Genomic DNA, 12346 nt, shown 5'->3' on the forward strand with positions numbered 1-12346 from the left:
GGAAACATAATTTGAAAGACAATTACTTTTATTTAACTTGGACTGAAAGGTAAAGGAATTTATGAGGTATGTAACTCTTTGATGTTATTTCTATAAAATGTGTTTGTTTCCATAAACAGGCACATAATATCTTCACATAGAAGTGTCAAAGGAATGAAAATCTGGCTTCATTCTTCTCTTTAGACAAAACATAACAGCATAACATTGTGATGAAAATCTGGGAGGTTTTCTGCTCCATTTTAGTTCTTCTTCTTAAATGTCTGATGGCACACCTGGTCTTCACATGTCAGTTCCTACAGTAAAACAATTAGTTAGTATATAATGGTAGAAGTTTTATTTTGCATGGATATCAGATCCCACCAGAAATTGCTACAACTGAGTCACTGCATTAAAAACTTATGCTTATGAAACAGAGAACAGTAAGAAAAGTGCATTATATGTAACCAAACAGCAGGTATGCACCTCATGTTGCAGTAATTAGTTTTTGATACATGAATTGAACTCTAAGAAGAATAAACATGAACAATGCATTAAAATTTTGCTTTAATTCAAGGCTTTTTCATGTTCTGTTATTACAACAATATACCGTAATAGTTTATAATTCATGTTACCTCAAAATTCACGAGATGCACTGAAACAAGGAAATAAATAAAAAACCAGGAATGCTTTCAAAAGCTGATTTGCTTCAGAGGTGTGCCCAGCTGTTTCTCAGGGGCCAGAACAGTTCACCATTGCTGCCCAGGGCTGCAGGGACCCCTTAAATGTTGGCACATTGCAGCCAGTTTGGCTGGTGCCATCAGGCACCACTCCTGAGCCAAACAGGGCTTGCAAGGGACTGGAAAGGTGGCCAGCAATGCAGGGCCAAACCTGCAGGACAGGATCCTGCTGTAAGGATCTGCTTGGTTTTGTTTCCACCAGCCTCAGCCTAAACCTTGGCGCCAGCATGCAGAACTTTCCAGTTCAGCTTTTGGATGTGTGCTCAGACAGAGCTGCAGAGGTGCACTGGACAGGAGATTTTAGCTGGGTGGCACTTTGTGGTTTTGAATTCCTGTCTTTGCCCTTTCAGGCACAGAGATGGGAGCCACTGTGACTGCCCACACCAAGCATGTGTAAAGCAAACCTGTGAAGGGGCAGATTGCTTGCAGCAAAGCTTAGGACAGAACAATGGGCTCCTCTCAAGAATCTCTCTCCATCCACCTGCTGTGCCACCCAGTATTGTCATGCCCATTTCCTGATTGCTTTCCCTGAAACTCTGTAATCATTATCATTATGAAAAATGTTCCAAAAAATAAGTAGATGTGGCATTTTGTGATAGGGGTTAATGGACATGGTGGTGTTCAGTCAAAGTTGGGACTTCTGTGATCTTGGAGGTCTTTTCCAACTTTAATGATTCTATGATTCTACAATACTGTCATTTTGAAATCCTTCTGCACATCACTGATTGCTGAGTTCCTGCACAGGCTTTTCTGCCTTCTCTTGGACTCACCACATCTGTCTTTGGGCTACAGCTTGCTACTTTAGGTGTTTGAATTTATTATTGAACTAAGAAAAAATAATTGCAGTATAGGTTGTTTGTGGGATCCTCTTGAATATTCAGGGGTTTCTGATCTATATTACAGTGCAGTGTGCTAAAATTTCATATTGCTTGGCTCAGAAAAAAAAACCCAACCATTTATCTTGCCATCTGATTGGGTTTTTTTCTCCTTTACCAGTGATTATATAAGAATAAGATTATGTTAGAGGTGCAATGTAACAGGAAGGGTTGAGGGCTGGAGGGAAGTGGACTGGAGCAAAAAAACCACTGACTTAATTGGGAGCAGGTGGACAGAAATTGAGCATTCCTGAGTTGAAACAGAGGAGAAATTTCCTTAGAGTTCAGAGATCAGAACTGTCTAAAGACCTTTCTAACTAGAAATCCTTTGAAATGGAAAACCTGAGCCTATGCTGCAGCCTGAGTGATGTGCTGTGGGTGTGTGGAGCAGCCCTTACCAGATGCAATATGTCTCCTTCAATCCAGTGCTTCCAGCCCCTGTTGTTCTTTTCACCTTTCTGAACACAGACCAGTTTGTCACCATCCCAGGTCACCAGGGACTGCATGAATCAGATCATTAACTCAGTTACATTAACCAGAAGTTTATGAACATATAAAAATAAGTTCAAACAGTGTGAATACGCAATTACAGTTGCTTCCTATCATTCTCCAATTTCCTCATTAAAAAAACCCCAAAGCATTTAAACAAAACCCAAATGCATTCAGGATGACAGCAGTGTGACAGAGGGAAGCTTTTGCAGAGCTTTCTTGTCATTTCCATGTGTTTCTTCACACACATGAGTAACAAGTGTTCACACTAACTGGTGAATTGTTGAGTGTGTTTACAGCTACTGGTGCAATATATACAAAATGCATTTTTTTCTTGCTGTTTAAAGCCATTAATGTAAAAAAGTTATTGGGTTTCACGAGTGAAGACTTGAAGGCTTGTACTGCAAAGTGCAGTGCTAACACATTTTCTAGCTCTGCATAAAGTAACAAGAGGAACAGTATGTTACTATCATCTCATCCACTAAATTTGTTTGTTTATTTTAATGTACTTTCTTAAATGTCTGATGGCACACCTGGTCTTCACATGTCAGTTCCCACAGTATTAAAACAATTAGTAAGAAATTTAAAGAGATGTGATCATAAGCCAGACAATGGGCTGTAGCTGACCCTGCCTGAGCAGACAGGTTGGACCTGGTGCCATCAGGAGATCCCTTCCATACTCAACTATCTCCAGGCTGGACCTGGTGCCATCAGGAGATCCCTTCCATGCTCAGCTATCTCCAGGTTGGACCTGGTGCCATCAGGAGATCCCTTCCATGCTCAGCTATCTCCAGGTTGGACCTGGTGCCATCAGGAGATCCCTTCCATATTCAACCATCTCCAGGTTGGACCTGGTGCCATCAGGAGATCCCTTCCATACTCAGCTATCTCCAGGCTGGACCTGGTGCCATCAGGAGCTCCCTTCCGTGCTCAACCATCTCCTGCTCTGCCATGGTTCAGGCTAGCAGCAGCAGACAAGGTCCTGGGTGTGCTGATTCTTGTCCAGGAGCAAGAGAACCCTCAGCAAGGAAAAGTTCTCTGTACAGGCTGAATTATCTGTCTACAGATGTGTCAGGGTCCATTCAAAGCAACTTTGTTGGAATTGCTCTGCATTTGAACCACTGTCCTTTAGGGGTGTATTTAACCATGTATCAGACAACTCCATATTAGACACCAGTTACAGTCCATGAAAGCTCAGTTATTATAAAGCTCCAAGCATATTGGGAGCTTAATTCATTTTCTAGTCCAGCACTGGATGATTTATTTCTCTTATGAGGGAGCTTTCCATTAATAATGAGACAAAACTCATTCCATTTCAGTTAATTTCTTTCTTATTTACGGAATTTTCAAGCTACATGCTCTTTAAATTATCCATGCCCTCTTTACATTTAAATGTTGCCTACCAATTTTATTACCTTCATCTAACTTTAATGTGTTTGAGGCATTGTTTTGTTAATGAAATGACCAGAAAATACTTTTAGAGCAATTCAGAAAGTAATGGCATGACATGCATCCTTTTTCCTTCTGCCCTCTAGAAACAAATAACATGATTTGTTTAGAAATTAGTATTGTAATTTAAATTAAATCAGGTAGGGCTATAAATGCACAATTCCTTCCTTCCTTCCTTCCTTCCTTCCTTCCTTCCTTCCTTCCTTCCTTCCTTCCTTCCTTCCTTCCTTCCTTCCTTCCTTCCTTCCTTCCTTCCTTCCTTCCTTCCTTCCTTCCTTCCGCCCTTTCCTTCCTTCAGCCACTTCCTTCCTTCAGCCACTTCCTTCCACCACCCCCTTCCCTTCCCTTCCCTTCCCTTCCCTTCCCTTCCCTTCCCTTCCCTTCCCTTCCCTTCCCTTCCCTTCCCTTCCCTTCCCTTCCCTTCCCTTCCCTTCCCTTCCCTTCCCTTCCCTTCCCTTCCCTTCCCTTCCCTTCCCTTCCCTTCCCTTCCCTTCCCTTCCCTTCCCTTCCCTTCCCTTCCCTTCCCTTGGTTTTTGTAGTGGTGATGAGCACTAGAGGAGCACTAATTGATGGATTTAAGGAGTGATGAAACTAATGAGTCCTTAGATCCTTAACAATGCCTTCAACTGATCTGAAGAGATGTGGGAGCACTGTTTTTAAGCATAGACTTTGTCACAGGAATTAGTTCCATTCAGTGCCCACTGGAGAAGGAGACAGAAAGAAAATTTAGATATAGGGATGTTCAGGATAGTGAAAAAAAATGGGTCTTACTCTTTGATGGCTTGCACAGCTGTGAATGAGAAATAATTTGGAAGACATCATAGGAATTACACTGCACAAAGTTATTTTGATAATTAAAAGTGATCTGTGGTGAGCAAGCCATGTCTTCTGCTAAATTTGTGCCCCTCCAGTGAGGGATGATGTGAGTTCAAATACAAACATGTCCTTTATGCTGCCACTCTCCTGTGGCAATTGCCAAAACAAACAGGTCTTGTTGACAGACAGCTTTGATCTCAGCTTCTCAAAGTTTGGCAGCTGGGAGCTGAGTGGCAGAACAGAGGTGTGGAGATGGAGGTGTGGAAATCAGCAGGGCTGAGGACAGAGATTCAGTGAGTGATGACCAAGGGAGGAAGGGGATGCTGGATTAGCAAGGCTCCCACAGGGACAGCCAATGGAAATTTCACATCTCCTGGCCTTTCTACATCTGAAAGTGTTGCTTAAGCTTTTAGGGTGAGAAGAAAGCAAAACAGAGGCAGTATTGATGCAGAAACACGAAGCTGAATTCAGGAGGTGAATGGGTGCTTGTGTGTATTGTTTTCCTCCCTGAGTTCTCTGAGAGAGCCTTGCTTGAATCCCCTGAGCTGATTCTGCCACAGGAGGTGGGGCAGGGGCTACAATACGGCCCTTACTACAGGTGCTGGCCACAAAATCCCCTGAAAGGTGTCTGAACAAAGGGCCAGGAGCTCAGGTGCCTCCAGTTATCCCCAGGGCAGTAAAGCAGCCAGTGCTGCCCTCCTGCCCTGCCACCCTCCAAGCTTTGCCTCACATCTTTGCCTTGCCCCTTCCCAAAGCTCCCCTAAAAGTAAAAGCTGAGTGCAGGTTTATTTTTAACAATGCCCAGCTGTTAAACTGCCCAGCTGAGAGTGATCAGTGCAAACCCAGCCATCCCAAAATGAAAAGTGCTATTGATGGAGTCCTAAATTCCCAGGGATCAACCCCCAGTTTCCTTAAGGAGGATGCATAGGTAAAAATACAGTTTTACTGCTTTCTAGATATCTAAAGTGTATCAGAAAAGCTGGAAAAATCCCCCACTAGAAAAACCTAATTAATGATTGTCCTCACATATCTCAGTAGCCATCCTGATTTGCATTTCTAATAAACGCTTGTAGCAGGAAAGAAAACTGTCTCAGGATGCAAATTACTCCTGCTTTATAAAAATCCTCTGATGTCTGTAAAATATTGGGGCTGATTTTGGGAACTGCAGGCTCCTGGAGCTGACTGTGGTGTGAGCAGGCCCCAGGTTTTTACCTTCACCACTCGGTTATCCAGTCCTTTGGTGTGCTCCTCAAACTCCACCCCCACAGTGTAGTCCACATCATAGTTTCTGAAAGTGCTGAGGGTTTTGGTTTTAAAATTGTCTCCATTTTGAACAATTTCCTTTGTTTGTTTCAAGTGTTTCGCGATCTTACGAGTTGCAAAATCAATACCTGTCAAAAACAGAAAGGAGAGTGAAAATTCCAGTATTTGGTAATGAAAATAAAGCCCCACAGCATTTATATTTACACATTAAAAAATAAAGTAAGTCAAACATAGTTCCTCAAATGGTGCTTTTACTGCAACATTTTTCAGAGGAAAACATTATTTCAAATAAAAATCATCTTCTGCTTACAAGTACACTTTCAACTTGAGGTTCTTCCACTGATAATAAATTTATTTCTTAATGGGATATCTGTGGGAATGCTGGGAGCATACAACATAGAACCAGGAGTGAATAGATGCTGGTGTGTTTAATCACCTAAATTTTTTTGAGAATGTGAAACAAGAGGGGCTATTAAGCCTGACAGTGCCTTTTTTGCCTCACTAAAGAAGGATCTCAGAATTATATTCCTTATCAGAGATTTAGCAGGTTAGACTGGGTATGTAATCAAGGGAGAATAAGTATGTCATCAAGAGGACCTGGGCATGTCACTTTTATGATGAACCTGTAGTCTGGGAGTATACAAGAGGTTAATTAATTAGTGTAAAAGAAAATGAAATGAAAAAAGAAGCCATCAAATAAAAACATGAAATCCATTATTGTTCAATAGCAGACAGCCAAATAAATTGCAGTTCAAAAGGAGACAAATTCAAAGTCAAAAGTCAAAAAAGAGCATTTGTGTAGAGCATTTGACAGTTTCTGCTTCATATTCTGTCAACATTTCCTGCAGTGCTGATCTCCTTGGCACCATTATTTTGTTCCCTGCACACCCTGCTTGGCCCTGGAGCTCTGCTGTCTCCATGGGCAGAGCAGCCCTGGCACCATCCCAGCAGCTCCCATCACCATCTGCAAGAACCATTTCTGACCAGGGGATGTGATTGTGCTGCTGTGGGCACGTGGAACCACCTCCCATGCTCCTGCAGTTCTGGGAGATGGGTTTGGTTTGCTGGCAAACCCATCTGGGGTTTGTTAATCACTGCCAGCCCAGCAATGCCACTCACTAATGGAGCCCTTTTCTTCTGCTAGATTCATTATCCTGCTTGGGAAGCACTAATTGAGCTGAGCAAGAGGATAGGCTGGAAAAAAAATGTGACTTTTAAACATGGGGAATAATGGTCTTGTTCAGTATTTATTTGCAAGACTTCTTGGGTATATTTTATCTGCTCTGGTGGATTAAAGGTATCTCTGGGGCTGATTTATAGCCAGGCAACATAAAATTTAGTTCTCTCTGAGGGCAAAAATGTCTACACCTCTAAAGAAATGCTATTTCTGACTAATATATTGGTCTTGTAGCTGCTGGAGAAAAACAAGGGAGGTTTTATTAAAGCATGGTTTTCATAACTGCATTTTGAACAATATAAGCAATAAAAATGATATGTAGTTCTATTATAGTATATTTAAATACTTTGTAACATGCTTATGATAAAATCAAACTTTCTGACTTAGAGGGCAAAACTAATCTTTAATTAAAGTATAGAAATGTGTATGCATTAATTAAAAGGACAGATGAATTAAAAATACCCCTCAAAACCTGTGTGCTTTGAATCTGAGCATATTAATACTTAAAATATCAGCAAAATGGAAAATGGGGAGAAAAAGAGCAGAAGAATATCTTTTCACCCTTTCCCTGCCATTTCTTTCTGAGACTCACCAACAGCATTTGCATCTTTGTACTGGTTTTGGTGTTGGGTTATTTTTGCTTATTCATTGGCAGTTTGAAATTATTATATCTGATTGTGTAGATATAACTTATAGTTTATATATGCACATATGCACAAAAATCACTTCAATTAATGTGTATCTTTCTCCTGAAATTCAAGACATTGCTCTAATCATTCTCATTTTCAAGCACTCTCTATTTTTGTGCCTCACAAGTGTCTATACATATTATCTACAGGTGTCCCTGAAGTTATTGAATTCTTTTCCACAAATGCAAAAGCGAAAAACCATGAGTAGTGAAACTTGCCTTTCACTCTTAAGAGAGTTAAAGCTTTGGCAAAATTGCAACTGCTTTCAATTGTTGATGAATAATGAGGAGAGTTTATTTTTATGTATTTATGTATTTCTTCTATTTCAGTCTGAACAGATCAATCAATTAGGATTAAGGTTCTTTGGTAAAACTAGTAGAAAATCAGTTAAAGCATCAAATTTTTCTTCTCTGTACCATAATTAGTTCAAAGCACTAATTAAATAATGGCATTATTGTTAATTTACTGCTATAGAATATCTTATTCCTCTTTAACCAACTTGTGGCAAGTTACAGTAAGAATATACCAGGAGTAAAAAAAGAGCTTTTAGATCTGAAAATTTGTTGGTTTGGGGTGTTTTCCCCCACCTGTATCTGTTTTTTCATTTATCTAAATAAAGAATAACATCTTTGGCTACCAGTCTTCAATTGCTTATATATTTAGATCATTGCAATTTTGAAAACAATTACTTCATTTGCAACGTGATTGGCAGTAACCCTTCTGCCACAATGTACATTGCAGAAAAACCTCATTAATTTTTAGAGGGATTTGACTTAGAATTGAACGATTTTCTCTTGATCTAATTAACATTTAATTAATATTTTTGCTTTATTTACCTAAAGCAACCATGTATCCCTCGAAGTTTTCATTGGTCTGCATCTCCCAGGTGCCATTGTAGTCGACAGGCATGGTGGCAGAGCCCAAAGGCAGCTTCAGCTCAGGAGCACAGGCTGGACCCAGCTCTGCTCAGGGAATCTTTTATAAACCTTTCCTGAGCTTTTTTTCCACTCAGGTTTATGGTTTTGTAGATAATGCAGTTGAAGGGGCAGAGTGATAACCCTGGAAACTTTGCTTCCATTGGCAAAGTTCAGTTGAACAGCTGGCAGACAAGGAACAATTTCAGAAATATGGAGTAATACAGGATATGATTTTACAGTGACCTTTGTAGAAAACTGCTGGCTATTATGGGATACCTTTGAAATGTATTGAACACGGTGGCAAATTGTACAAGTCAGTTAAAGTGTCCAAGGTGAATTGGTTTTTAGCTCCTTTCTACGTGTCACTTTTCCCTATGAAGCTGAGTCTTACAGAGCTGACCCATACTGAACTCCCACTTAAAGCTTCAGGAAGTCTTGAATGTGAAACAAATGTTAGACAGGGCAGGAAAGAGAATACTCCTGTTCAAAATATTTTTGGCTTTTTTTGATTTTCAATATATCTGCCATATACCAATAGCTGTACTTAGACCAACTACACTTTCATTTTTTTGTTTTGGTTTAAGAGCAAGTTTAGCAAATGTAAAATAAATCAAAATCAATCATAATTAGTATCAATCCTGCCCTGAAAATTATTTCGTAATTCCTCTGAAACATGTCAGTTTTTATTGGAAATCTATTTTATACATAGTTGGGGAGAAAAACATGGATTTCAGTTGTGCAGATAAGCACATTCAGAATGTGTCAGAACAGAGAATGTGCAGTCAAATTTTATTGGCATTTAAAGTAAGTAGTAAAAGCAAATTAATTTAAGATAAGGTTTCATGTTGTGGCTTTAATCAGACAAGATAATGTACAGATGGCTCTATGGAGACAATAACTGAAGTGACCAAAGGTAAATCTCTTGAACTCCTTGCCTTCCTCTCCTTTTTTTTTTTTTTTTTTTTTTAATTGGAATATTATTTAAAAATTTGCTAGAAAATGTACTAAGGTCTAGATCTTCAACTCAGAAATAAGGGAAGAGTTACTGATCTTATGATTTCTCTTCTGTGCCTTTACTTTGTTTAAATTTAACCAAGTTAAAATTCCACAAATGCTGAAAATTTGTACAGGGATTAAAAAAAACCCCTCAAAACAAACCCAAAGAAAGTTGAGAGTTTCTGGGGGTTGAGTTCTTAAAATGTCTCAACTTCAGGAGCCAATTTAAGACAAGGAAAAGAAGTGTCCTGGTCTGCACTTGCAGAGGGTTTGCAGTGGGGCAGAGGCAGGGGGAGCTCAGTGCCTGGAAGCTGGAGCTGAATTCCGGTGGGAATGTCCCCAGGAAATGTCCTGCAGCCCTGGCAGTGTCTGCAGAGCAGTTGGGGCTGATACCTTCAGCTTTCTGAAACCTGCAGCTTTCTGAAACCTGCCTCATCTCCAGCACAGTTTATTGGGCTGACTGCACCTACTGCTGATGTGCTTGTTTCCACTCTGAGAAATTCCAGATGGAACTCTGTGAGTGATGCCACGTTGAAAGTGAAAATTCAACCCCTTTTGCTCTGTAGAGTATTATGTAATACCTCTGCAATAATTGGATTTTGAACATCTTTGTGTACTTGATTTCTTAGCTTCTGTGTTGCATCAATGTCAATAATACATTATTACTATTTACATATTATGTGTACATACAAAAAGGTCCTGTAAAAATAAGAATATATCAGACTGTCTACAATCACCTCCTGGAATGAGAGCATGTGCTAGAAGCTCAGGGTGGGATATTCCAGATGCTCACTGAGTTCAGTTCTGACACAGTTTACCTCCTATGTGACACTAATTCTTGTCAGCTGGGGAAGAGACTGAAGCTGTATGGTGTGACCATCAGCAATTAATGTCCATTAACAACTAACAGAGTAACAGAAGGCTCCATTGCTGTAGATATGCAGAGCTAGGCACATTCTGAGAGAATTAATTATGACATGAATACATCCTTTGCACAAAATATCATAGCTAGTTAACAGCATAGACATATACTTGTACAGCTTTTCCCCAAAGTGTTTTGGTTATGCTCATCTCTTATTAATTTTTTTACATTTTTCCCCAATATATAGATGTATTTTCTAAGCACGTGTTTATCCATCAGACTAAATTAGCATTTTGAGCCTTTTCAGGTAAAAATACAACCAGGAGGTTTACAGACACTCCATTTAACCAACCAGAGAACTGGCTAAGTAGGGAATTAAAACATGAAATATTGACTTGACAGAGTTCTGTGATGCTTCATGAGCTTTAAAAGAGTGTTGCACTAAGGTCCACAAAGAGAATATTCAGTTTATGAATCAATATCTTGAGAGACAGTAGAACCTCCAGCACAGCCAAGTGGCTGCCTGAATCACAGGGTGCACAGGGGCTGCTCACACCATTGCCTGACAGCCCTGGGGAAACAGTTCCAGCTCCCAGCTCTGCCTTGCCAGTTAGACTCACCTGCCTCTCCACAAAGTTTTAAAATTTTGACTTTTTATCTACTTGAAATCTTAGAAATTATTCTTTGTGCTTTGTATTTATTGTTTATGCACTCCATACACAGAGACAAAAATTTCAAAATGGCAAAGCAGTATTACCTGCCCATGGAAAAAGTCTACATTTGGAGAAATGCAGGTAAGGTGCCCTCTCCTAATTGTCATGGCTGTCTTGCTCTCAGCACCCTTTGCTTGCAAAAGGGTTGCTAAAAATGAAACACTGAGCTAATTTTTTTTTTTCAACATAGGAATAAGATTTATGGCTGAATATTAAGTTCTTGGAAATAAAGCAAAGTCAAAAAAATCAACTTACTTCTGCTAAAAGCCTAAGTAACTTTTCCAGTCTTTATTTGTGTGTGAAGAAACAAAGATGGCATTGTTTGCCTCGTTCCTATGAGTCAGGATTGATTAGAGGCAGTTTGAAAGGAAAAGCTGTCATGGAAAACACCCAAATGCTGTTTGTGTGGAAGAGTCAGCAGTCATGGGTACTGCTTCCAACATTTCCAGTTCCTCCCATTGTGTCTGAGACCTGCCCAGAGACAAATTCTGTCTGGGTAGGTGAACAAAGTTCAGCCTTTCTTGCTGTCTGAACGAGCTGCAAGTGCATTCCCCTTGGAAAAGTTCTTCTGCCAGAGCTCTAGATAAAGCACAGAAGGACCAGGCAAATGGAATTTTCCCTGTAAACTTTTGGGGATGGTGTTTTGAAGAGTCTGTAACATGCTTCCCACTCTGCCCTTGCCTCGTTTAATTTTTCTTTGAAATTATCCAATCTGCAGATATGACAGAGGAGAGAAATGCCTGGTACTCCTCCCCCAAGCAGCCCCTACACTCCTCATGCTTGACAGCTGGGACTTTTGCCTGTAGTGATTTGGTTGTTGTTTAACACATGGGAATATGGCAAACTGCATAGGTTGTTCTTAGCAACTGAATCCCCCTGAAGGATTCAGACAGAAGCAGCATGGTCACAGACACCTATTATTATTTTTAACTTGTTAGCACATTGCACTCACTAGGTTTATTTTAATTTTTTTTTTAGAAAATTAATCATTTGCAATGCATTCAGTGATGGCTGCTGCTGCAAAAGCTGTCAGAGGTGCTGTCCCACAGGCTCTGTTCTGCACAAAGCCCAGGAGCCACGTTCTGAGCACCAGGAGTGCTCTGGAAGGAGGCCATGGGCTCCTTGTCCATGTGTGGCTGTCCTGCAGCCTCAGTGCTGCCCAGGGGCCCAGCAGGATGGGCAGGAGCAGCAGGAGGGGGCAGAATCCCAAGGTTTGATTTGCAGAAGGGGCTCAGCAGGTCCAGTTTGCTGGCCCATGTGGGGCTGCCTGGCCCTGCTCTGCCTTGGCCACCCCTGGTGATCCCAGCCTCTCCCAGCACAGGCAAATCCACACCAGTGCCTTGGAGCTGCAGGCTTGCCTGGGACTCCTGGGCTTTGCTGCTGG

The 12346-nt window shown here is 40.7% G+C and overlaps 1 protein-coding gene across 1 annotated transcript; it reads right to left on the minus strand.

Annotated features, from left to right (window-relative positions):
- Positions 1-204: 204 nt before the first annotated feature.
- RBP2 (retinol binding protein 2) lies at positions 205-8383 on the minus strand. Its single transcript, XM_071437034.1, has 4 exons — positions 8311-8383; positions 5558-5736; positions 1990-2091; positions 205-293 (listed from the first exon to the last, which is right to left on the minus strand). The coding sequence occupies exons 1-4, from the start codon at positions 8381-8383 to the stop codon at positions 240-242; spliced, it is 408 nt and encodes a 135-aa protein (XP_071293135.1). The 3' UTR covers positions 205-239.
- Positions 8384-12346: the final 3963 nt, after the last annotated feature.

This window comes from Agelaius tricolor, unplaced genomic scaffold (assembly GCF_023055355.1).
Source record: "Agelaius tricolor isolate 1412-34295 unplaced genomic scaffold, bAgeTri1.0.p SCAF_12, whole genome shotgun sequence".
NCBI lineage: Eukaryota > Metazoa > Chordata > Aves > Passeriformes > Icteridae > Agelaius > Agelaius tricolor.

Excerpts from the sequence above, each read along its gene's own strand:
- RBP2 (XM_071437034.1), bottom strand. The coding sequence starts at position 8,383 with ATGCCTGTCGACTACAATGGCACCTGGGAGATGCAGACCAATGAAAAC. Across the intron at positions 5,737-8,310 it reads GGGATACATGGTTGCTTTAG|GTATTGATTTTGCAACTCGT; the intron begins GTAAATAAAGCA and ends TGTTTTTGACAG. Across the intron at positions 294-1,989 it reads AAGGAGACATATTGCATCTG|GAACTGACATGTGAAGACCA; the intron begins GTAAGGGCTGCT and ends GTTTTACTGTAG.